Source organism: Haemorhous mexicanus, chromosome 4, assembly GCF_027477595.1.
Source record: "Haemorhous mexicanus isolate bHaeMex1 chromosome 4, bHaeMex1.pri, whole genome shotgun sequence".
NCBI classification, from domain to species: domain Eukaryota; kingdom Metazoa; phylum Chordata; class Aves; order Passeriformes; family Fringillidae; genus Haemorhous; species Haemorhous mexicanus.
In genome coordinates this window covers 51,581,814-51,609,393 of record NC_082344.1, presented here as the reverse complement: position 1 = coordinate 51,609,393, position 27,580 = coordinate 51,581,814, and the positions used below count along the sequence as shown (strand labels likewise).

The following is a 27,580-nucleotide window of genomic DNA, read 5'->3' as shown; positions in this document are numbered from 1 at the left end:
GCATTCAAGGATTTTTTTGGAGGAGTGATAATCTTCCATTCAGAAAATGTGGAGGATATGGAGTTTTTAGCCAAAATCAGACAAAAATAAACAAGAGAAATCAAGAAAAAGTTTTGTTGGGGATTAGGTGACTGGGTGACACTGTACAAGAATCTGTGAAACAAGCAGGTACAGTGGTCAGACCTTAATTTTGATAAACACAGGATATAACTAAAGATGCAAAAGAGAAATACATCACACAAAACAGATTATATGCAAGGCATATGTGGGCAGGGAAGGATTCACTGCATGTAATCTGGAGGCACCAAATCCCAAAAGAAACCACAGAGTTGAGAAAGAAGTCATAAACTGAGGCCATGCTCTTAAAATTTCCAGAAACTGAACCCTGAGAAGAGTGTGAAAAGCAGTTTTTGCTGAGCACTAGATGAAAAGGAACTAGAGCAGAGAATCAGCCTCAGCTGTTTGGTTCTACTGTGGTCAGAGAAGCAAATTCTCTCAAATATACAAATTGCAGAAATAAATATTCAAGAACAGTAAAGTTTATTTCTGTAGGAGAAGCAGCCTAGTAAACCCAAACCCATTCTTTCAAATAAAAATAAAGGTCAAAATATTCTCCTTATTTATAGAATCACAGAATGGTAGAAGGGCTTGGGTTGGAAGGGACCTTAAAAATCATGTTATTCTGACCCCTCTGCCATTAAGGCACACCTTCCACTAGACCAGGCTGCTCAGAGCCCCATCCTACCTGGCCTTGAACACTTCCAGTGATGGGGCATCCACAGCTTCTCTGGGCAACCTGTTCCAGTGCCTCACCACCCTCACAGATTTTGTTCCTAATATCTAATCTAAACCTACTCTCAGTTTGAAGCCTTTCCCCCTTGTCCTGTCACCACATGTTTTTGTAAATAGCCTGTCTCCATCCTTCTTGTAGGCTCCCTGCAGGTCCTGGAAGACAGTTCAAATCAGTCTCTCGTTCTACATGAAAACCATTCCTGTCCAAGCATCATGCCCAATGAAAAATTCAATTTTAAAACCCCCTTTTTTTTTATACAACAGGATGTCAGAACTGACAATAAGTAGGGCAATAAAGGCCTCCACAGTCTGTCAGGTAGGAGCAGCAAATCTCACAATTGGCTCTACATTTTTTCCCCTGGTGAGAAAAAAGAAGCTTCCACTGTGGAGAAGCCTCTAATTTCTGCAGCTCACTACCAGATGAATACCAATCCTGCCATACAGATTATGGAATAATCATTAACCAGGCACTATTCTTAAAAGTTCCTTCTCTAACAATAGTAAATATATTCTTTTAGCCACAGGCTATTCTGAAACTTTTAAGTTTCGTGACAAAATCTCTTCTGGCTTAATCTAGCTCAGCTCTCTAGATTTGGTGGGGCTTTTGAACACTGACCAGCTGTAACAAACAATGGTTACAGCAACCCTGTGAGCTAAAAGAACACTTTTAGTCCCACTTTACATAGGGACTTTGAGGCACAGAAAAAGAAAATGCATTTTAAATTTACTTTCTTACTGTTCCAATTTGGAGAGATCCATTAGACCTAATTTTTTCAACATACATATCATATATTTTAATCATATAGTTAAGACACTGGTCCCAGCAGCTTTCACTACAGCAACTTGCACAAGAGACCACAGGACTCTATAAAAAAAATTTGTGGACAGTGCTCAATTTAACTGGCAATCATTCAACTTCAACAAGACACAATCCTTTGGATCCTTTCCTTCCTCAGCCAATACAAAAGTTCCCACAGATGAAAGTAGGTATGGGCAACCCTTCTCCTTTACTTCATGACTCTTCAAAAATATGCCTTTAGAGCTGGAGAGAATCCAACTGGTGAAAGACTTGGTCTAATAATTTTAGGCTACATCATTATGTATACTCAGGAATCACAAGGAGGTAGCCCAGGATATATTTTCTATTTTAATTGTACCATTAACTAACATTTAAAGAAACAATGTATAACCTCCCTGATCTTTTAAGGTAGTTTTAAAGAATAAATTCTTTTTCACCACATCATTTCTTCTTGTTTATTGTCACACAGAAGTCATTAAGAAAGTCAGAACCCACAGACAGACTGTACAAGCCTCAGTCTCTCCATCTCACAGAATGCCTATCAACAGCAAAGTCTCAGATGCCAGCAAGGGAACTCCAGCAATGGGGTCAGTGAGAAAAAGTCAGGCTTACTGCTCTCAGGTGTGATCTCACCTCTAGATTTGGATCTAGAGAACACAGCAGCACCTCTGAGGAGATGGAAATGCTTTGTTTTTAGAGACTGGCTGGAAAGCTGCCCAGTGGAAAATGACCAGAGAATGCTGGTCAGCAGCAGCTGAACACGAGCCAGTGTGTGCCCAGGTGGCCAAAAAGGCCAATGGCATCCTGGCCTGTGTCAGCAATAGTGTGGCCAGCAGGACCAGGGCAGTGACTGTCCCCTGCTCTTCTTGGCACTGGTGAAGCCACAGCTGGAATCCTGTGTTTAGTTTGGCCCCCCAGAAAGACACTGAGGTGCTGGAGCATTTCTAGAGACGGGCAACAGAGCCGGGGAAAGGTCTACAGAGCACAGGCCTTATGAGGAGTGTGAGGGATTGGGATTATTTGGCCTGGGGAAAAAATGCTCAGGGGAGACCTGATCACTCTCTATAGCTGCCAGAAAGGAGGCTGTATAAAGGTGGCAGTGAGTGTCTTCCTCCAAGTAACAACAATATGACAGGAGGAAAAAGCCTCAAGGAGAACCAGGAGAGGTTTAGATTGGATATTAGGAAAAAAATTCTTCATAGGAAGGCTGGTCAGTCACTGGAACAGGCTTCCCAGGTAAGTGGTGTAGTCATCATCCCTGCAGGTATCTACAGGATGCACAGACATGACACTTAGGGACAGGGTTTAGTGGTGGATTTGGCAGTGCTGAGTTAACAGGTGGACTGGATGCCCTTCAATATCTTTTTGGAGATAAAAAATGATTCTATGACTTTATGTGTGGACATACAAAGACCATGCTTTTTGAGAAGTTTACCTCTAGATCAGTTTTGGGCTCGTTTTTACAGCAAGGAAAAAGGAGATTCACTTGAACTTTGGCCTGTGTATCAGGTTCCTACTGCAAATAACAAACCTGTATTTATTAGAGTGAGCAAACAAAAAGTCAACAGGTGATATTACTTTCCTCCAACCTTCTTTCCTTGAAACAGCTCAGAATTTTTGATGTAAAATAAAAAGGCCTTAAATCAACACAAGTCTGAAAAAAATCAGCCTGAACAATTAAAGCACTGCAAACTATAATCAACTGACAACCAGACTTTATTACAGTAATAAGATGGAACACAGAACAATAAATAATACTTTCACCCCAGAGCTTTTCCTACACAGGAAGAAAATAAATTATTAAATGAAAACTCATAAACACAGTGTAACAGTTAAGAATGGAAACATACACTGCTTTCCTTTTTCTTGGTGTGGTGAGAAGCATACCCTTGTAGTGGTGTCATTCTCAGTTTTGTTCTGGAATTGAGAGCACTTCAAGAAGTCTGGCCAAGAAGCATTCACCATACCCAGGACTGGTTCACAGCCTTCTTTTGCTGCCTCACAAAACGTCCTGCAGGGCAAGAGGCCTTGACTAAAGAAAAGAGACAGAGCAAAATTAAAAATTATTATTACTTTAGCAGGTTGTGAGAACTTTTTAGAAAGCACAAAAAGTAATAATAAGTGCTTTTGACAAATTTTGCACTCTACAGAGCTCCACCCATACCCTTACAGTGATTAAATTTTCAACACAACTTTTTTGTAGTTTATGTCCAAATTACTGCAGAACCTCTTAGGCTTTAGCAAATGAAATTCTGCTTTATTCATAACCACTCACAATGTCACAGAACGATCTTGTTCCCAGTACACCACAGATATCTTTCTCTTTATGTCTGACTCTCAGTTGTACCTGCCCATTTCAAAACCATGGCTAGAACTCCATGTTCAGTCACAAGGAAGTGGCCTGAACTGAAGAAGTCTACAGTACCATAAAATGTACCAACTTAGTGTTTCATTTTACAGTAACAGAGAATAACATGGTACTTTTAGCAACTGTGTGACATGGCAGCGACCATGAGAAAGAAATATAAAAGCTGCCAGAGCTGCCTCACTACAATGTTAACTGAGAGATTGATGTAAAGCAAAATATTCACTTGCGTAAGTATTTTGAAGTCAGTATGGTTGCCTTTCTCTGCTTACTATCTAAAAAGACAAGTGTGCTGCCAGTGTTGTTACTGAGTTCATTACATACTCTGGATGGAACCACTTTTTAAAAAAAAGGTGGTTTTAGAGATACATTCTCCAGGTAATGCTAAAGACTTTTACACAATGCACTACACATGCTGCAGTATTGAACTTATCTCAGAAACAAGTCAAGGAATTTATCTCTAAAATTGTCTCTTGCAGCTTCCAGGATGGCAGATTATTGTTGCCTGCAAATAACCATATGTAATCTAAAATAGCCCTTTTGACCACCAGATTTTTTTATTGTGATCTGTATAAAGACAGAAAATTTTTGCACTAAAGATCACCTATATGGCTGTGTACAAAACCAAGAAGTGTTTCATCTGAAGACAGAACAGTTGCCACTTATTAGTTCTGCACATTGTACTGGCAAAGTTCCTCTGACTTTTAAAGGTTCCTCAGATAAAGATGTTCTGAAACACTCTTCTGCTTTTTACAGAACCTATTCAATGTGGAGACAAAGAAAGGGCACAAGAGCTCTCAAGCAGTCATCATTGCCTCCTGTCTGGAGCCTGAGAAACTCCTTAAATAAAGGGGATTTGACAAGGCAAGTGACTGTCTCCAGACATTTTTAAGCTTTTCCTTCCTTCCTTCTTAACTAATATACTAATAACACTTCTGGTTTTACAGAGGTTCCCTAATACACAAAAATGCCAAAAGAAATGCTGCTACTTACTACAGAAGGCACTTGAGTTTCTGTAAGAAATAAGATGTCACAAAACTAAAATGGAGTATTGATTTGATCTGTTGGTGATAAGCCTGTCTTTTATTCAATCTGATATGCTTAATTGAACTTTCTGTTCATTTTTTACAAAACCACAAAATACGCTACAAAACTGCATTACCGTGAAAAGTATTGTAAGCAGTAATTCTACCTCATTTACTGGTGCAATGGAGCATACCTGATGATCACATGTAGTAATCTGAAGGCATTACATTCTGCTAAGTTTATTTTTTGATCTCAAAAAAAGTCTTAGTAGGGACATTACTTGAATTTAACAGGCCTCCAACAGAGATCTACTTGAGTATATCACAGTTAACCAGTCTATACACATGATTTCTACAAATGGAAATGCTATTTGAAAAAAAATCCCAAACAAACAAACAAAACATAGAGAGTTCTTGAGGACTATCAGAAAAAGTTTCATACAAGTCTGGAGTATTTGATATGATCTCTGTTTTTCCTGATCCACATCTAAATCATTAACTTTTAAAGCACCACACCTGAGCTATAGCATGACATTTAGCAACCAGGCAATAGTAGTATGTGTATGTCAATACCTTCAAATGTAACTACAGCAAACTTCCATCTACATGGTTCCTTGTTTCCAAAGGTCTTTAAACATACTGAACATTCATTTAAATCAGGATTTTAAAAATAATATTAAAAAGTTGTATTAAAATATAACTATGCAGAGTTATACTTACGCATAATTGTTAAAAAGCTTCTAAAATGTCAGGAGTAATTTTTTTCAGAAGATCTACCTGCACATTGAATTTTTTACATCTGTATGAGGAAAAACCCAAAAATACAAAAAGTTCACCTTATTTATATGATATTGGATTTGCATGGCAAGGTTCTTTTAGTGGGAGGGATACAGGGGTGGCTCCTGTAAGAAGCTGCCAGAAACTTCTGTGTCTGACAGAGCCAACTCCAGTCAGATGCAAGACAGATCCACCACTGGCCAAAGCTGAGCCCACCACTGACGGCTGCTGTACCTCTGTAGTATTTAAGGAGGCAGGGAAAAAATCTGTGCAAGGCAACTGCAGCCAGGAGAAAGGAGTGAGAATATGGGAAAGAAAAAACTCTGTAGATACCAAGGCCAGTGCAGCAGGAGGGGCAGCAGGTGCAGCCCCTGGAGGACCCCACTCTGGAATAGGTGGATGCCCAAAGGAAGCCATGACCCTGTGGGATCCCACACTGGAGCAGCCTGAAGTTCCTGAAGGACTGCACACTGTGGGAGGGACCACTGCAACAGTTCATGAAGAACCTAGCCCATGGTAAGGACTGACACTGGAGAAGTTCATGGAGGACTGTGCCCCATAGGAGGGACCTCATGGTGGAGCAGAGAAGAGTGTGAGGAGGAAGGAGTGACAGTGACAATGTGTGATGAACTGACCACAGCCCACACCTGCCATCACCCTACACCTCTGAGGGGACAGGAGGAAGAGAATTTATGACCAAAGTTAAACACAGGAAGAATAGAGGGATGTGAAGAAGATGTTTTAAGATTTGGGGTTTCTTTTCTCATTGCCCTGCTCTGACTTGATTTGCAGTGAATTAAATTACTTTCCCCATGTTGAGTCTGCCTATGACAGTAGCAGCATTTGGTGCTGGTGAGGGATCTCTCCTTGTGCACATCTTGATCCATGAGACTTGTGCTATATTCTGTCCCCAGTCCAGTTGAGGAGGGGAGTAACAGAGCAGCTTTGGAGAGCACCTGGTGACCAGCCAGGGTCAGCCTACCACAGACATACCCAGAACAGTAATAATTTGGAAATTACTAGTCTTCTAAAAGACAACTACACGGTGATCTAATAACCAAGCAGAATTTGTAGTCTCTAGAGAAGCTCTGAAAAACCAGAAAACATGGGATTATCCTTTACTTTTACTGCAATATCCTTTACTATTACTGCAATATTTGGCCCAGTTTCAATGTTGAGTCATGTGTGCTCCATAAATTAAATATTTCTGGATAATGATCAAGTTTAGTATGGACTTATTGCTTAATTTGTTGGAGGATGAAAATATTATTAATAGTCTTTATCTTGATTAGTCTTATTTACAACTACTCAGAGACCAATCATTTAAAAAATAAACTGACAGGTCTATGGCAATCTTACCATAATTGATTTGGCACCACTGGCAGGCACAGAAGCAGGTTGTAATATATTAGTGTGTGAATCTGCTCATTGGGATATTAATAGAAAAGCTCCTGAAACTGGAGTTTGATGGAAGAAAGAAAATATGACAGACTTTTATCGCTGTGGTTGTTTTCCCCAGACCTAAAACCCACACTTCAGTAAATTCAGCTGCACAGAAATACCAACATTAAGAAATGTAGGGAACCAAAAAAAAAAAAATAGAAATCTTCTTTAGCATTTATTAAAAAGCATTTTAAAGGTAGAGAGAATATATAAGGGCTTTAAATTTGCATAAGGCATCTTTGAAGAAGCTATCAGAAGTTTTGTATGAAATACTCATTGAAGCACAGTATTCAATACAGTATATACTCTGTAAAGTGACTTTAAGTTTCCAAAGAGGTTAAACACTGCCTGAAAGCAGAAGATCTGACTCCTTGTCATGGCGATCACCTAGCGTTCATCTACATTGGAACTCAGACTGCCTGATTGTAATCCTACAGGGACCTACTCCTTATAACTCAGAGATATTTTACGTTTTTAGATGAATTTTTTTCAGAATTTACTCCTTCTCTTCTTTGCAATCACATTACCATGCGCAGGGGTCCTCAGTGGACTCTGTTTCTTGAGTCGTTTTGAGTACTAGAAGTTATCAAAGAAATAATACTCTAAGGAGCAGTAAGGAGAGGGAAGATCCTCATGGTGACTGTTTTCCGCTTGCTGCAGAATTTAGCACATTTTCTAAGGTTATCTCAAGACTCAAGTTGGCTAAAGAGTCTGACTCCCAACCTCAGCAGACACTGAGGGCATGTCTTCTCTGGAAGCAGCAGCACTGTATGCAGCTGGGTTCCCAAATCTGGATCTGGTTCCGTGCTACTTTCAGTTTTGCTGCCTGTAAGAGCTGTTTTCAGGCTGTAAATAAGAGGTCAAGTAACTCATTCAACTGAAGAGTAATGTGACCAAAAAAAAAAAAAAAAAGAAAAAGCACCTTTTTCTCATCTGGCAATTGACTGGGTTGTCCAAAAGGATACAGACAAAGAAGGAATGAGATGTCATGAGAGGGAGAAGCGGAAACTGCTAGAGCTGAAAAAAGCACTAAATTAAATAAAATTAACAATTAACCATCCTGCAGAAGCTCCCCATGCAACCTGGTAAATACTATCTTATATCTAGTGCTTATTATTATGTGTTGTATTTCTTAGTGTCTCCACTGGTAAAAGCACTGCTATAGACAGGCCCCGTTGAGAAATTCATGATTGCAGTTTTACAGGTTAAAGCAATAGAGGGTAAATGATTTGCAAAAGGCTGACAACCAAGTTGTTATGCCAGAGCTGAAAATGCAGCACGAAGATCACTCTGAGAACACACACTGCTGGCTGCATTGCTAAAGGTCACATTTGTGGCTCATTAGACAACCTGACTGCAGGCAGACTGATGAACATTTTCAGCTGCTGCTGGTTCTCATTACTGTTCTTTCCCTAGCTTCATCTCTTCAGTTGTTTCAGGATAACTTTTTCTGTGGCCACACAATAAGCTGTATTCAGGTACTGAGACAAGTTAAAAACAACTGAAGGATATTTTGCTGTATCATTCATACACAGGCACACATGCTAAGAATGGTGACAGATCTCAGGCCTGAGGCAAAATAAATGAATAATAAATACAATTGTGAGAGATTGCTGGGGCAGGGAGGATGAGTGCAAGGACAAACTGAAACATCATGAAATAATGGGAAGAAGAAAACTGAGGTTACTCTTTATTGCTACAGCCCTGAAATCAAACAAGTTGAAGTGATTAGCTCACACACCAGCCTTTGTGTGTTCTAAATGTCTTTAATACTTTTCATGATATTCTAACAATAACTTCCAGAGAACATAAATGTCAGAAAAAGAAGTTTCTACAGCAGAGCAAACACACACACCCAGGATTACAGTTTTCTAGAGTGACCATTCTTGTGAAATCTTTCTCTCTTGCCCTCTCACAAGTACTCCAATATGGAGAGCAGCACAGTCACTGACAGAGTTTTATAAGACAAATTCATAAACCTCTCAATACCACTTCTTTATTTATGGATTTTTAAAGAAATTGTCTGCCAATGTTTCACAAAATCAAGAAAATTATGTATTTTTATTTTTCTTGTTTGGTTTTCATCTCTAACTTGCAAGTTCATTTGAAATTTAGAATTTCTATTTTGTCTCTTAGATGGGGGTTTAAATCTGAAATTTGCTTCTTTACATAAAAAAATCTGAAAAGAAAGCAAGATTATTTTAGATTTTTGTATTTATTTCACTTGACAAAATGGTATTGAATCCATATAGCAACATTGAAAGATGGCATCTCAATTCCATGGAACACTTTGTAACACTAAAAGCAAAGTACTACCTGCCACTAATTTAGTTTTTAGCTTAAATGCATGTAGTGTTTTGTCAAAACAGTTTCCTGTGTATAAGTACAAAGATGCAAAATTACCTGTAAAAGGACAGGACCCACAGTCTGAGAAACATGGAACATCTTAAAGGAGAAAAAAGCCCTCAGAGGTGAACATGGTAAAAGGCATAGCAGCTCAGTTTCCCAGGGCTGGGAGCCTGAGTAATGGGGGGTTGCAGCTGTTTAGACAAGATTAAGGCCATGCATGAACTGGCTGAACTGCAGGTAAGGGTCCACTCATCTGCCCTCAGGGACTCAGCATAAGGATTTAGAGCTAGTGCAGAAGGCCAGTTCTAACTCTCACACCCAGGAATACCCCATTTGCTGACATGAACCTTGGCAACTACAGATGAGCCACAAGAGGAGTGCCCTTTCCAAGAGACTGAAAAAAGCCTGGGTTACACAATGAGAATGAAAAAGATGGAGATACTGAATGGATTGCCTGCAGCATGGAAGAAAATTCTGTTTAAAGACTGTGAGAACAGAAAAGTGGCAAAAACAAATTCGATGAAAAAGCTGGACTAGAATCTCTTCTGTGGGTCACACAGATTTTTTCTCACTAAGAATAACAGTTCAAATTAACTACTCCTAATAGTTGCCATATCTTATGGCAACAGCAAAGAGACAGCTAAAGAGCTATACTTGCAGAAGTCTTAGAACACATCTACTATCCAAGAATACCATACCTAAGAAAGAGCTCACACAGAACTCTGAAAGCTGTTCAGACAGCGGAGAAATATAAATTCCTGATTCCAGTGAAAGTGGAACTGGGAAGAAATCCAAATGTATCATTAGATTTAAAAGAGACTCCTAATCCGTCCAAAAATGAGTAAAGGAAGCAAGAGCTGCTGTTGAATTTTACTTCATCTACATCAACAGCTGTTATTTAACATCTCTTTCAGGCTTAGAAATGCTCTTCAGACAACTGCGTTGATATCCTTAAGAATGGACACATACAGTCTCTACAATGCCAGTTAGAATTTTTTGTCAGTGCAATAATTTATTTTGTAGACAAGACCCAAATAAACTATTTTGACTGAAATAAGGAGTCACATCTGAGTCAGCAGTGTGCTGTGACAGCCAGGAGGGACAACCCTGTCCTGGGGTGCATCAGACACAGCATCACCAGCTGGGCAAGGGAAGGGATTGTCCCGCTCTGCTCTGCACTGGGGCAGCCTCACCTCAAGTCCTAGGGGCAGTTTTGGGTGCCACAATGTAAGACGGATATTAAACTATTAAAGAGCATCCAAAGGAGGGCAATAAAGATGAAGAAGGGTCTAGAGAGGAACCCATATGAGAAGAGACTGAAGATGCATTGTCTGTTCAGCTTGGAGACGAGGAGACTTAGAGGAGGAGACCTCACCACAGTCTGCAACTTCCTCATAAGGGGAAGTGGAGGGGCAGATGCTGATCTCTTCAAGATTGTGACCAGTGACAGGGCTCGAGGAAAGCCTGAAGCTGAGAAAGGGGAGGTTTAGGTTGGGTATCAGGAAAAGGTTCTTGCCCCAGAGCATGTTTGGGCACTGGAACAGGCTCCCCAGGGAAGTGGTCACAGCACCAGCCTGACAGAGTTCAAGAAGCACTTGGACAATTCTCTCAGGCACAGGGTGTGACCCTTGGAGATGGTCCTGTGCAGGGCCAGGAGTTGGACTTTGAGATCCTTGTGGGTACCTTCCAACACAGGATATTGTATGATTCTGTGAATCAGCAAGAAACAAATTCAGAAATCCTCTCTGACTCCTCAGTCACTTTTCATGACAGCACAATACATCGCAAGTTGAGCTTACAATACCATAGCAATCAGAAATTCCTAAAGTAGACACTGTACAGCCAAAGCATAAATATTGCAATGTTGCATTGAAAAGAAAAAAAAATCTCAAAAATTTTCAGTGTATTTTGTGCAATGACCATAATCAGTTGGGACGATCTGTCTTGACAAAAGCAATCAGCCCTTCCAGATTTCTCTTACTGATCCCATCACTTGATTCAAAGACAACAGTGAAAATGGGAGAGAGGTACTACATTAATTAATTAATTAGAGCTTTAGTTCATCCTTGAATCAGCTGAAATAAGTATTATTAAGAATATTGCTACAACTACAACCTACTTTTACAATCTTGTATTATCTGCCAAAATGACCCCTAAATGAAGTAATATTTCTGAAAAATCTTGCCTAGTATTTGTTATGCAAATTATGAACACACTGTTTATTTAGTTTACTCTATAGAAATTTATTTAAAAAAACAAAACAAATTTCAAAAATGCCTGAAAATCCAGGTTATGAGATCTTATGATTTTAGCAAACAGAATTCACACATGGGAAGGAGAAGCTGGCACAGTGAAACTGAAGTCCTCTGCATTACACACCAGTATTTCAATCACAGCATTGCTACAGGAATTCTGGACTAACTGGAAGTAAATCATACATTGCACAGCTGCTCTAAGTATTTGTATCTTCAGGATAATAAATACACCCAAAACAATACTGTTCCTAAAGAACTGCCTTCCATTTCCACAGATGACCCTGTGAGAGGTACCCTTGATTTCATACAGTTTTCTAGAACTCATTTTTCCCTGTGCACTTCAGGGCATTGCGAGAAGGAAGACCTCAAGAATCAACACAAGTTAAAACTTTCTGAGCTGCATCTTACTAGGAATCCTAAAGAATCAGACACATTTCTCACTCAATGACATTCAAGAATCTTCTCTGTCAAGCAGAAAATCATTGTAAGCCATTATCATACTGCTTCAAGTTCACATAAAAATTGTTTCACAAACAAATCTGTCAGAAGCAGATGTCAATTTAAAGAAGCTGTCCTACTGCCCATCAGCCTGCCACAAAACCTCTCCCCACCTCTCTTCCCTATTTCTTTGTGCCAGCACGGCACTTCACGCTGTAACACAATGGATAGCATCAGTCACTCCTAACTGAATTCAGATCAGTTTCCAAATCCAATCTGCTATGGAGCTGACTAAATACTCTTGACAGGGCATGGAAAAGACATGGGTGAGATGGGGAATAACAGGCAAGAGAATAGGATAATACTGATTCTTTCAGCACCACTAGCATTTTATATAGCATTATCCATCATGAAACGGTAGTTGGAACATGTTCTCCAGAAGGGTTGTGCAACCTCCACCCTCAGAGATCCTCAAAACCCAAAGAAAGTGCCCTGAGGAGTTTCATTCCTCTTTAATGCTCATCCTGATGTGAGCCAGAAGAGTCCCAGAAGTTTCTCTCCTCCCCACATGCATAATCTCGTGATTCTAGTTTGACTGCCCTGCTGAGCTGTGAGCCTGGTGCTTTCCCGTGGGGTCTCCAATAGGGCAACAATACTCCTCCTGACAGAGGAGAGAGACTTGTGAGAGGTAAGTATGTCTCACTAACTGAATCCTCAATGGGGTTTGAGTGCAGAAAGTTTATAAGTTATTTGTTAATAAGATGGGCACTAAAAGAAGTGAAACATGAGCTGAAAAGCATAGGAATTCTTCGAGAATTCTTTAACCACACTTCAATCCAAAACCATTTTGTTTACTAATTGCTGCACAGGAGGGTGTACTCATACCTAGGAGAAGAGCTCTATCTACCAAACTAAGATAAAATGTTACCTCATTTCTATGTTTCTGGTTGTGAGCCCAGATACACCAATCAAACAGGAAATAATCAGTGTTAATACTCCCGAAATGCTTATGAAAATGCAATGTTTTACCAAAAGTTCCTACCCTACAACTATTGCAATTCATTAAATGAAAAAAAATTTATTCTGTGAAAAAGCATGTTTTTCTAAATTAGCAAACAAACATTAACAAAAAGCCATGCTAATTTTAAGAGTAGTTGTAAAAAATTATTTCACCCACATAAATGATCAGTATTTATTAGTAAGAAATAATATATTATTAATAATAATATATTGCATGTGCAGAACAACTTATGATCTCTAGTTAACATACCAACTTAAGAACCATAAACCACAGCTTATAACAGATAATACACACAGAAAATCATTGCAACAACAGGAATGAAGGCAATCAATCACTAACATATTGATTGATTGCCTGGTTATTTTATTCAATCAATAATTATTGATTAATTAGTTATTTTAGTCAATCAATCAATAACATGTTGATTGACTGACTGGTTATTTTATTCATTAATAAAATAACCAGCCCTCCTGATTTTCCTTTCTGCCTCCTTCCCTTAACTTCTCTGTGCAGCACTGTGAAATATAGTTTCAAGCAGACATTTCCATGCCCCAATTATTCTCAAAAGTGTTTCTCTATCTGATAGCCTTTTAACTCTGGTGCATCCATAACACACACACTTTGAAGTTACATCAGTGGGGAGGGTGAAACACTGCATGAAGCTTTGATGCTGCCTGCTATGGCAAAGGCTGGCTTCACACACATTGGACCACATACATAATTCTGGCCAATGCAGGATGCCATTGCCTATACTTCTATATTGCTTTTCTAACTTTTTACTTTTCTAATTAATTTCTTAGTTAATCTCCTCTTTTGTTACGTTGATTTATTGGCAGATTATACTTACCAGTAATTTTAAACAGTTTTTGGGCAGGGAGGGGACAGTTCTCCAAATGTGGAAAACACATCCTTTCCAGCATCCTATCTCTCTGTCCTTTTCCCCTATATTTTGTCCCTGGTTTGTCCTTCCTGACACTGCACCTGCGTAAAAGAACTGGCATCACAGAGTTAACTTCAGGCCCTGTACCTATATCCAGTACCACCCTGAGCTATTGGGACCCTTTAGGTCCACCCACAGCAGCCAAGCCATGACAGTTACAGAGATGCTTTCAGAGACTCCACGATTTTTCAGATGTGTAAGCTAGGAATTGGTGATTAAGTTCCATAGGCATATCCACAGGCACATAAACTTTATAAACAGAAGGTCCCCTAAAGTAAGGACATTTTTTCTTCTAATCCCCTTATCTCCCTCTTCTAACAGCCATGAGGAAGAGCTTAGTACTTATTAGAGCAACTTCCCAAATACATTTAAAGTTTCAATGCTCAAATACTTGAGCACTTTTGGTGATTACAGAATGCTTTTTCATAAGCAACCCATTTTTTTTTCTGTTTTTTTGCCCAGGGCATTATGTAGGCATTCAAAAAAAAAATTCTTCGTTTTTCCCCTCAAAAACTATACATATCTTGAGAAAGGGTTCTCTAAGATATGTTTTTCAACTTTAAATACAGGCATTTTGGCCCATGCCACTTCAATACCAATGTTCTCCCCAGCATTCCTGGCAAAAGCAAACTTTGTATTTGTCACCTTCATACTATCTCAGCTTGGGAGAAAGTAGTAGTGGCTCCTAAGGTGACAAATACGACATCTTGACTTCATGGTGTGAGTTCTAAGGGACTGTGTAAACCATAATCTTCTCATTAGCACATTGTTTTCTGCTGTATGAATAATGGTTAGACAAGATTTCTAAAATAACTATGAAATTATTTACAAACAATACAGGCTGCACTGAGAAGAAAGGTATATCTCTAGAAATGCTACTTTTTGACTGCTGTTTCTTCAAGTTTCTTCACTTATGTCTTGGCAAGATGGTCCACTCCAATACACATTTCTTCACAGAGAAATGTGAGCATTCCCTTCTTTGAAGTCAGATGTCAACTAGTTGTTTCTTAACTAAAAGTCTCACTCATGTCTCATGAAGAACATGTTATACTCACAGGACAGCAGAAATAAAATTTTGGTTTTTGAAAAATTATCTTTCTTTAGAGCAGGAATTGGGGCTTGAGGATTTATTTTCTTCTTGATCCTTTTTCTGTGCAAATATTTCATTACTTTCTGGATCTGCATATTGTAGATTTGCTTTGATCCATGTATCTATTCATTACCTATTCAATTTTCCATTTCAAGTCACCCTGATTTTATTAATTTTATTCACTGTATCCTTATTTTAGAAATTCATGTCTGAAACACTGATGTCATCATTGAAACATGTTTTTCAATCATGGCTTTGCATATGACGTCTGTTACTGCACATAAACACTTTCAGAGGTACACAGGAACTATCTAGTGCTATTTTACAGGTACATTAAACAGACAGTTTTGCTAGTTTGAAACCCTCCCCAATGCATTACACCTCTCAATCATTCCACTTTCTTGTGGCTGTAAATTAGTTCTACTTCACCTTGAATTAGTGTGCTATCAATTTGATGGTAGACTGGAGCTGACGTTGAGTACTGACATTGCAGAAAGTCTTACAAAATTTTTCACACAATATGTTGACTATCTGCCATTAGCAACTCTATCCTCAACATTTTGCTTATCAAAAAATTACACCATAAAATCATTATTATAGCTAGAGGTTAAATTATATCTATTGGAAGGTTATTAACTGGTAGAAAGGACAACATTAATTAAAAAATGATTCATTTGTTTTGGTGTTCTGGGCTTTTTCAAATAACACAGACCCTGTGTATTCCTCAGTTTTTCTGCTAAACAGTAACACGTATCAATTCCCTTAGGAGGATGCTTTAAATCAACAATAACAAGACCCAAAAAACAAAACAAAACAAAAAACAACACCAAAACAAAAAAAACCTAGCAGACAGAGAACACTATTTAGGTGGGCAAGCATTTGCAACACTATCACACTCTCTAATTTTTGTGTTCCTTTTTGACAGGATTTGACTATGCTTGTTTTTCATTAGCTGGACCTCCAAAGTTGTGTGGTTCAAGTCACAACTGCACTTAGACAGACCATACCCAGATTTAAAAACTGAAGACTAGATTATGACTCGGTTATACCCAAAGACAGATTTTACAACAGTGTGGGGTTTTGTCACACAATTAGTCTGCTGGATTCTGAAGGGCTGCAAGCCAAGTCATGGCAACATTTAAAACAAAAGACATGTGATTTCAAACATTTTATGTATAAATCACTTCACCCACTGAACATCACCTCCGCTTTATTTTGAATTGAATCCTAAATTCAATTCTAAACTTCTGTATCTCCTTGGCAAACAACTATTGCCAGAACTACATCTGGAATAGCCTTTGTGAGTCATGTGAAATTCCTTAGGCTAAAAAGGCACCATCAAAAAGGAAGTGTATTGAGAGGATGAAGCAACTCCCACAGGATGTGAAAGACAGGACTGCAAACCCAGGAAACAACTGGTAGCCACTTATAAGCATCTGAAAGAAGCCTCCACTCCATGTGCCTGGGTCATGGCAAGAACTACACTGGATGGAGTCATGAGAAGAACATGAAGAGACAACACAGTGGTAGGAGAAAGTTGTCCCACCTTATTCCTTGGAGACCTGATAAATGATTGTCACCAGTGCAGTAGCTTAATGTTTAAAAGTAAATACCACCAATTTCAATGAAAGCATCTCTGATAGGTTTATCAGATAGGATTCTAAATGTCCTTGCAAGAGGGTTTCTCAATACCTTTACTTCAAAAATTACTCTGAAGCTAACTTCATAAGTGTGTAAAATCTGAACATTTCTTAAAACTGCAGAATGGCAAAGTTCCCTGTGCAACTATGATTTTACACCTCCACAGGTGCATTATAAAAAGACAGCATAAAAGCTGGGTCACAGACTACCTATGGGATCGTTCACTCAGAGATCCTTGCAGCTGCTGTTTTGCCTCGGCATATTTACCGAGATTTTGTTGCCAAAATCAAGTGGATTAAAACAAAATTGAAGCATGCCAGTGGAGGATTGCCTATACAAACTCATACATATCCACACATCATTCAGACACAATTAAACCCATTATGGACTTTGTGTAATATATATTGATTCAAATATATGCTGATAGCTTCCTGTTCAAAGCCTTAAAACAAAAATTCTCATTAGCTATGTAAACAAGGTCCATGTGATCAGTCAGCTTTTTCTCCTAAACACTTCAAAAGTGTCAATTAACTCTAAAATGTAGGTTTTCAATAAGATCTCACTATTTTAATAAGTTTAGGTGTTATAACTGTGATAAAATATAATTAATTTTGCTGTCAGCAGGAGAAACAAAGAACATGGATAAGTTTCAAGTGAAGTTCACAAAAACAGGAAAAAGGATATAACCACACCACTGGTCTCATTCATGGATTATACTAAACATGACAGACAGATATCTATTACTCTATGAAGACTGATTCCTTTCCATTTTTCAACAGAACATTAATGAAATTGTTTTGAACTGTTGACAGCTTTTAATAAAAGACACCACACATATTTCTGGATTTGTTTTTTGGACCTAATATTTCATCCTATTTTAGGCCTACAGTGAAAACAATACTATTTGGTTTTTCCTTTTTACTAATTACAGAAAAAAGATTAAAACAATCAACCAGGAAAAAACATAGAATCAAATTTGCCACTCTGAGTCATATCAGCAGCTCTTCAAAGAACATTTGACTGCACACAAACTATTCACAGCCTTTTAGAACCTATTTAGTATCAATCTAATTCTCCTTAGATAATTTCTTCCATTCCAAACATACCATGTTGACCTATTCTGACCTCTTTTGCTTTCTACAAGTCTTTACCTGGCTACTGCTGTGTGTAGCATAGATACTACAGCACAATAAAATATGGTGCACATAGACATTTATAAGAGAAATTCCTCTCAAGGAAAGAGTTAGAAAATCAAAGAAAGTCCTCTCCCTTCATTTTATTGTTTTGCCCTTTAGAACTAATCTAAAGGAGGGAGGAAAAAAAAAAGGTTGAATTATAGCAGAGAGTTTTGCCATACATTCACTATGCATAAGATCACAAGCAAAGAGAATGAGCAAATGAAATTAATTTTCAGGGTTTAAACAAGATGAAAAATAATGTTGTGCCTAAAGACACAGTCTATAAGTGTTATAGAGCAGTTCTCTGCTCTACTGTAAATTTCTTGCTCAGTTTTGGCTTCCCCACCCATTAAGGGGCCAGCATTACTTTCTCTTCCCACCCTATATTTGTTTTCTTCACGTGGGCTTTAACCTTCCAGAGGCAGGAGGCTGCCCCTCAGTGCATGTTTGCACAGCATCCAGCATAAAAAGCCATGATCTCAAATGGATTCTTTGAGCCCTAAGTGAAGACAAGCCATTTCACAACTTCTTTGTCAAAGATGTCTGACATGAAAAAAGCAGAGTGAGTAAAAATGTACAGAAATTCAAGGTACATTGGAATTTTAGCTTGGGAGCATATAATATTTCCTAATTTGCATTACCCTAATACAATTTTCTAGCCTAAATTAAGTTTGATTTTCAAAGATAGGAGACTCTGAGGATCTCTCAATGGAAGGCATTTCCTCAACTTTACAATACACTTCTACAAAGACGATTAATGTAAGTACTCAAGCTATTCTTTCTGTTTTAAAGGCAGCATGACAGCACAGGGGTATGAGAATCATAAGCTTCACATTTATTCCCAGCATAAAAAGTCAAAATAAACAATGTACATGGGCTTTCAAGATCTTATATAGCCTGCCTATTTTTCCAAGTCTTTTGATGAAATTTGATTTTTTCATAGAGTGCAAGAAATATTAGAAAGCATCAATCAATGAGTCTGTTACTGCATTATGCAGTAACAGGCTGACCCACTATGAATTTCTCTAATGATTTTGAATCTTTAATTTTTACATTAATTTTGGGCTTAAAACACATCCTTTTTTTTTTCCTTTTGAAATCTGAAAACATTGCAGATTAACTTTTATTGTCTTCCTGCATTGTGGAATCCAATGCATGTGAGTTGCTATAAATAAACATCCACCACGTTGCAGTAACTGACCTTTGGCCCACTCTTAGTATCTTGCAGTGCTGAGGGAGAATTCACTAGATTCATGAATAATAACCAATAGCTCTGAGGACAGATCTCTCTTACAACGAAGTACCAGTGTTGCATGTGGTGGTCAGAGGATACAGACTATTACTACCAACAAAGTTACTACTGGGAATGTTTTAGACATCATTAGATCAGCACATCTAGTTTAAGGTGTTCTTCCACCACTGGTATTAATTTTTGTGTTTTCTCAGCAATGCTGATGGACCATGGTAGGACAGGGTTTTTAAGGCAGATTTTTAAGTCAGATTGGAAAGATCTCATCCACCCACTCAAGAAGGAGGAAGTTGAGTAACACCTTTATGTAAGCAGTCCCTTAAACAAAAATTATGGGTAAGCACAAAAAAAATGCCTTACTGCACTTGAAATTTCCATTTCCCATTTTCACACAGGTTTTAGTTGTACTTTTAAACTTTTTCTATACTGGAAAGTAATACATAGATACTGTTATGTACTTTCTTAAAAGAGCAGGGCTAGCTGATTTTATATCCAGTTGCTGAAATTAAATACAGCTTTTAAAATTGCTGTATTTTTACTGTCACTCATGGTTTCACTGCAGTAAGATATAGAAGAACTTTTCTGAAGAACAACAGTATTGTGGTAGTATTCTGAACTCCCTGTACCTAACTACACAAACAATGAATATGCTCTCTGCCTAGAAACTTAATCTCCTTCGAGTGTTAATGAAAACAATGTCTATAAATACATGAAAAATAAATGGGAAACAGGCATAAGTTTAAATATCAGAGAAAAGCTATGTAATGACAGCTCACTGGATGCCAAAGATTAGTGCTTGTAACATTCCCTCTTGTTCCTTCTTGTAACGCACTGTCACAATTATTGCTCCCATGGCTGCAAGCTGCCAACAGACTCTCAACAATATCTAAGAATAGACATCTAGGCATCACAGGAGCTTCATCTCTTCCACACTGTGTAAACAACATTTGTCACATTAAGCTTTACATACATTAGGGACAATTGCTCTGCAAAGCAAAAAGAGAACAACAAATGAAAGTGATGATCAGATATAGAACCGCTGACGTTCGAATGAGCCAGCTGTAACTGACGGCAGGAAATAATGACCACGTCAGTAACAGCTGCTCACAACATGAGGGGATGTTCTGTCATGCTGTATGTTCTAGACAACCACAGTCCTCCCCCAAAAAACACAACAGCATATGGACTATCTGCGTTCATTACCAACAGAGGCTTTCCAAAGTGACTCTTCTGCTTCAGTATCTTTCTGCTAACCAGATTCCCTTATTAAACAGACCTAACACGGACTTGTCTCTTTCATTTTTCATATCTGCACTCAGCATATACAAAGTAACTTCCCCCTACTATGTTATATGCTTTTCTCTAGATCTCACTGACAGGAGTTACGGGGAGAAGGCAGGGAAGGGGCTGGGTTGAAAAGGGAAGGTGTTAATACCTACTTTTTGCAGATCTGATGCTCCTTAAAATATGTTATTCTTGGCTGTAAAATATGTGTGTTTGCCTGCAATAATTTGATGCTTCATAAAGGACAATAATCACAAAAATCCCTTAGTCACCTTACAGAAAAAAAAAAAGGTATTCTCATTTAATGTGGAGGGCTGGTTATGTGACAAAGGCCACATAGACATGCTCTGGATAGCTGACCAAGAATTAGAAAAGTACCAGACCCAGCTAATCTGAGTCCCTGCACCTGCAAGGACACTGTGGCCTTGAGCATAGCTGTATTACGATAACAAGATGCTGTAGTTGAGAGAGAGAGACATGAGAAAAAGAAGATGAAAGTTGTAAGGAATGAGGAAGTAAGAGAGGAACTGATATCCATAGTATAACCAAGAGATTACTTAGCTTACAGAATACGTATGAGTTCATTACTTGTTGTGCATAAATGTCTGATGCTCTCATCAATAAATGAAGCTTGCTGATCACTCATATTGAGCATCTGAGCCTCCCTCACCGCAACAATTTAAAGGAGAAACCATAATTTAAATTAGGACAACTGAGGTTTAGCAAACTAGACTTAACTAATCAGGACACTCAATCCACTCTTACAGTTTTTCCCATGGTTGCCACTCCGACTGCAAGTCATTGAATTTTCAGTGACATCCATGGCACACTCTGGAGACATGATTACTAAAACTGAAGTCAGATTCTAACATAATCTTACATCATTTGCAGTCTTACATTGGACCTTCTTCCCCATCAGTCTGTGGAGGCAACAATATTTTCCACCAAAAAAAAAATTAAAATACAAATAGAGGAACCACTGTGACCTTCAAGACACAAAACAGGACATCAAAATCCAGTTGCAGCTTTGACATTGTTACTTAATGGGAGAAGGTTGCTGCTATGGAAAGCAGGAAAAACAAAAAGAGAACAAAGTGGGGAGGGGGAAAAGGAAAAGGAAAACCCCAAAGAAGACCCCTGACTCTTGAGTCTTTAAGTATTTTGGTTGTCACTGGAAAACAGAGCAAAAACATGTTTTCAGGAAAGAAATGGAAAAGAAATGTACAAAATTTATCCTTCCACTATTTCACTTATTTGTTTTAAGAGCTTTGCACTTTTGATACACACAACTCACACTCAACAGGTTTGTCAAAGTCAAATTCCAAAGAAGGCAGAATAAGTGAAGCAACAGAGAAATGGTGTGTTCTGTTGTTGAACATTTAAATGCATCAATGTATTACCTAAACCCTAAAACTAATTTTTAGAGAAAACATGTAGTGTAAGGCTGTTTGTTAACAGATTTGTTAAGTAGAAAAAATTGTAATACTGAATTGGAGCAGAGGTGCTATAACTAATAATGCACTCAATTAAATAGGGTTAATTTAAAATAGATTTTGGTAGGCTAACAAAGATATGTACACCTTACATTTGTTTTAAACCACTCAGCCAGTCTAAAGATCAGTCTCATTTCACTGTTAACTGTGCTGCCTTTCCTTCCTATTAATCCTATCCGTGTAACCATCTGTACACCTTTATTCTGGGTTAATTTTCTGTCACTTTAGTGAGCTTAATTAGTCAGTCAAGGAATCACTGTGATGCATGGGAAGTGGCAGGCATATATTGCCTGGAGTGAGACAGTACCTTTCACTGGCAACTGAATTTTTTGACCAGTTCTCACAGAACTTCTTTCATAAGTATCCCATTCCTTCTATCTGCACAGCTTTCAACTTCCTGGGCTTGTCATGTTGTTTGAAACACTTATTCAATTGTCATATTCTCTTCCACTAAATTTTACAGTGGAGGAACTGGAAATAAAAAATGAAAACAAGGAGAAAGAAATCTATCTTTTCTCTTTCACCCTCCAGAAACATCAAAGATTGTGTATATATATTTAAAAAATATTCCTTTTCCCCTTTTTGTGTCATGTTTTGATTTTTAGCTCTTCTAAACTCACTGATCCTTTCAAATCAAACTCAATTTGAAAGTGCATGCACATTAATGTTATGAAATTATGTAAATGCAGTAAAATATACGCTCCTTAAACTTCCAGAATAGTTTATGTCACCCTGAACATATCCTGCTAATTTAATACCAAAAAATATATTTAAAATATTAACTTTGCTAAAGGAAATGACTGAACAAATTTGAAGTTTAACAAATGGCCACCCCAATCTATGACAATACTATACATATCCAAGGCATTATTGTTACAAAACATACCATTTTGGCATAGCCAGATTGGAGAAATTAGGCAGAAGAACTCTGGACAGGCTTCTTTAGGAAAATAAGCCTGGCTGCCCCAATATCACAATTTTAGTTTACACATTGGCAACACTTTTCTAAAAGAGCTCTATTACGGCTGGCTTATCATGGCAGAAATGTTGTCAATAGCTTTGACAGACAGGAATTTTGCAGTGAGGTCACAGGCTTAGTTTGGATCTTCCCTTGTCTGATTAGACAGAGAGCATTTTGCCACAATTGGCTCTAGTCACTGATGGATTTTCATTCCCAAATACCTGTCATCACCGTCACTGATGCATTCAGGAAGAGCGAGACTGCAGCCAAACAGCATGATGTGCTGATAGCAGTTGAGACGATTGAGGTAACTGAAGAACTTCAGGAACTTTTCCATTTCAATACTTTTGACAATGGAAAGAACTGAAGTTACAGTGGTGTAGTTATATGGCAGCATTTGGCACTGGCTGTTGGTGATATTTCTGCAGGCACCTGTGAAATCAAAACAGTATATTTAGAACAATAGTATGAGCACTGAAGAGCATGTATTGAACTGAATAGTCAGTATATATAATATATAAACAATGCTGGTATCTCACAGGTAAGATTACATTCCATAGTACTATTATAATACTGTCAAAAAATAAGAAAAAAATTACACCAGAGAAGCTTACCTTGGAAAACCAAATAAACTTTTAACTATTTCCACAATCCTCTGACTTTGTAAAAACTATCAGAGGATTTTGTTTGTAGAAACAAAACAAAACAAATTTCTTTCTGATACAGCCTGGATACAATAAAATACAAAGGAATCTGAGAGTAGAAGTCACACAGAAAAATATGGGTTCTGAAGCTGCTTTGGCTTTAGTGCTCCCATAAAGTTTCTCTTTTCGCTACCATTCTACATTCTCAAGTAGAAATTTCATCAAGTGAAATTTCATCAAAATTATTTATGAGATCATCATGTATCTCCTGAGGCACAACTGCAAGATAGTCCCTGCCATGGCATATGGCAAGAAGTACTGACATTTTTGGCTGAGATCACATGCATGGACTGCTTTAGACATTTTAAAATTCCTGCAGTCCTGACAGAGAAGGGTACAGGTCCTTGGAGCTATCTGATCTTTTTGTGGTACTCACTGGCTGGACAGCAGAGCAATGAATTCAAAATTCAGGGATAAGAAGAAGGAATTTTGTGGCAATTATATAATATTTTTTAAAACAAAGAAGATACTAAACCCAGGACCTGTCCTTGCAACAGAATGATCACACAGAGAAGAGAATAAATAGTCTCTCTCCATCATTCTCACAGGCTCCTTTCACGTACTGTAAGGCTGTAATTATGGGGAATATAAACTAGTTTTGGCAATACCTACTAGAAGGTAAGAAGAGCAGTGAATAGGAATAACAGCATGTGAAAACACTGTTGATAGAACAGCATGGTCCCTAATTATGCGGGTTATTTCTGACATTCATCTGAATTAAGAGTTTTCTGTTTATCACCAGCAATTGCCAAATGGATTGAACTGGTAAAAAAGTGCTTTTTTTCTACTCCAACAATTGCAGTGCAAGTGTACAGTTTCATATTCAGTCCTGCTGAAACTAATTTAAACCGCACATTTTCCCTTTCCCATTTTCCTCTTTAAATTGTTCTTACAGCCTGCATCTGCACAAAATACACTGAACTAGCAGGCTGAGCTGACTGGAAATAACCACCTACCTTTTCTCCCAAAAGACAAAGTTTATCATAGTCCCAAAGAAAAGCAACTGGAACTGCAGCTAAGCTTAATCCTCTTTTTAGTTTTAAAAAACTGAGCCACGCCTGTAATGATAACAAGTTCTTAGTTCCTCACCCAGAAGTGATTGCTGCTTCCAGATTTATGAGGCCATGCAATGAACAAGCTCTGCACATTAGCCTGCCTGCCTTTTCTCTCTTCTCTTGCACAATGTTGTTTTTTGGTGGGCACAGGGCGAAAGGAGAGAAAGAGGCGAAAAACAACTATTTAACTTGGATCAAATAATTGGATTGAATAGATTTTTGGCAAAAAATTAATTTTTCCTAAGAGAGAAAAAGGGGTGGGGCAGTGCAGTGACAGAAACTAGAGGTTAAGATCAGAGCTGCTGAAAGACCAAACAAGAGTTAGTACAGTGAAATGTTGTGGCTGGAGGATGATGTGATATGTTTTAACCATTGCAGTAACCATCAAGGTCGCATGATCCTTGTAAAACCATTACCATTTATTGGCTAAATTTTCCTTTGACAGAAATGCTAATAGTACTTCATTCTCTCTGTATCAGGTGTCATAATTAAAGCTATCCATTTCTTCAGACCTTGTTTTTTCTTGTAGTGTTAAAATTTTTGAGTATAACACCCTTGCTGATTTGATTTTAGTCATCTACTACCAAAGAATTAGTTTCTTAAGTTTTTTGAGATCTGTTATCCTGAAATTAAGCGTACTTTTCCAAAGGTCTAAAGAGTACCTAAGTAGTGCTCTTCCTACTAGTTGAAATGGTGGGGGTTTCCTCCAGAATTTATTTTATTTACAACTAAAATAAAATGTAGATGTAATTTCTCCCTCTTTACTCACTTTATTTCTCTAGGGTTTGCTTCCTCTTACACAATTTAGTGTAAAACCCGCGTGTTTTTCTCAGCTGTCTCAGAACCAGGTGCAGGTGGAAATGGGGGTTCACAGGCTGGCTCTGTGAGGTGAGGCCAGAGCTGCCCCATGGCAGACACGGGTGGCTGCAGCTGGCACCCAGCAGGTGACCACAGGGCACAGCTGTGAGGGAACACAGCTGGACAGCCACATTCTGCACTGGGACTGAGTGAGCAAAACGGAAGTGTGAGAAAGAATCCTGTAACACTGAGCTGAGGGAAGAAGGGGGAAAGGCTTTTCAGGCACCACAGCAGGAATTTCCTCTGCAGCCCATGGAAGGGAGCTGGGAGGAGCAGTTATCCACTCTGCAGCTTGTTGAGGGCTTTGTGCCAGAGCAGGTGGCCATGTCCTGAAGGAACTGCAGCCTGTGAAGGACCAGTGCTGAAGAAGGCTTATCCTGAGGAACTGCAACCCATCTAGAGGGCCCACACAGGATCTGTTCTGGAAGGACTGCAGACCATGAAGAGATCCAGCACTGAAGCAGGGAAAATTGTGAGGAAGAAGAAGCAGCAGAGTGGAACTCTTAGGGACTGATGACAATCCCATTCCCCATCCTCCCGTGCCACTCACAGCAGGGAGGAGGTAGAGGAGCTGGAAATGAAGGAGTGAAGTAAAGCCTGTGAAAGAAGGGCAGGATGAGGGAAAGTTCTAGTTCTTATTTTTTTTTTCTCATCATCCAGTTCTGGTTTTAATTGGCAATCTTTCAATTAATTTTTCCTGGGTCTGTTCTGCACCTTATAGCAATTGGTAAGTGATCTCTCTGCCTTTCACTCAACCGAAGATATTTTTTAACTTGTTTCCTGCCTCCCACTGTCCTGTAGAGGGGATGGAGAGAGAGAGAAACTGGGTGGGTATCTGGCAGCCCATAAAGAGAAACCCACCATAGTCTAATAAAAAATGTCCTTTCTTTCCAAAGTGAAGTAGCATGAACATATAACTAAGAACACTTTTTAAGACACAATTCACAACTGAAACAATTCTACAAAGTTAGTTTCAACTCATGCATTGCTGTACTGTCTCTTTAAATACTTAGCTGGCCTAGATCCCACTTAGCCATGTCAGATTTGGATAATTTTTAGGTGCTTCTCACTGCATGGAGGTGACCATGGCAGGGAAGATAAACTCCATGCCAACCAAGCATAACTTAAATAGAGACCTGAAACTCAGAGTCATGTGGAAAAAATTCAGTGATGTGGGGAGAGGAAGCCTGAGAGAAAGGGAAATTATAGGTCACCTTTCTGTATGGAAGGCTAGATAGAAGCAAAGAAAAGACAGGGACACATCAAAGATGCAGTAACAGATTTAGATTATTTGGGTAATTCCCACTGCAGGTTAAAGTTTTCATGAATATCTGTGTCAGCCTATATTGACTATATAAGAGCATAAATCAAAGGAAAATTTTAAATGGGCAGAAAACCAAAATTAAGCTGTGGAAGGAAATAGCTTTAAAAAAATCTAGACTTCAATTTTTTTCAAGTCTGATCAACATCTCTGTATCATTTTTACTATTCCTCCAGTCTAAAACTCTCAATCCCTCTAAAAAGCACTCTGTTGGTTAATGTGAGCTGTTGGTGTCAGTCAGGATGTATTTTGAATCACAGTTAAAAGACAGTAAGGAAACATCACAGAGAGTTTGGCCACACTACTCAAAATATACCAGTCCATGTAAGTCACAATTTTCTTCATACTTTCAGTTTGGATCCAGTTCACTTGGCTTTGTTTTTAAATCAGATGGTTAAAGATCTTTCTTTTTTTAAATTTCTTTTTCTGCTTTCCTTTAATATTTCCCCTTCGAGACTACTAAAAATGCTTATCTTTTAGGCATCTGTCCTGAACTTGCCATCATAAATAGTGAGACAATGAAAGCATTTCATTTCTTTGAC

At 38.4% G+C, this 27,580-nt stretch overlaps 1 protein-coding gene across 2 annotated transcripts in view; it reads right to left on the bottom strand.

Moving 5' to 3' along the window:
- CORIN (corin, serine peptidase) overlaps positions 1-27,580 on the bottom strand; it is a 126,071-nt gene that overhangs the window by 59,949 nt on the left and 38,542 nt on the right. For both annotated transcript variants that reach the window (XM_059844889.1, XM_059844888.1), the window contains exons 4-5: positions 23,322-23,532; positions 3,442-3,623 (exon numbers count right to left, since the gene is read on the bottom strand). In XM_059844889.1, coding sequence (XP_059700872.1) covers positions 3,442-3,623; positions 23,322-23,532 — 393 coding nt within the window. The remainder of the gene's footprint in view (positions 1-3,441; positions 3,624-23,321; positions 23,533-27,580) is intronic.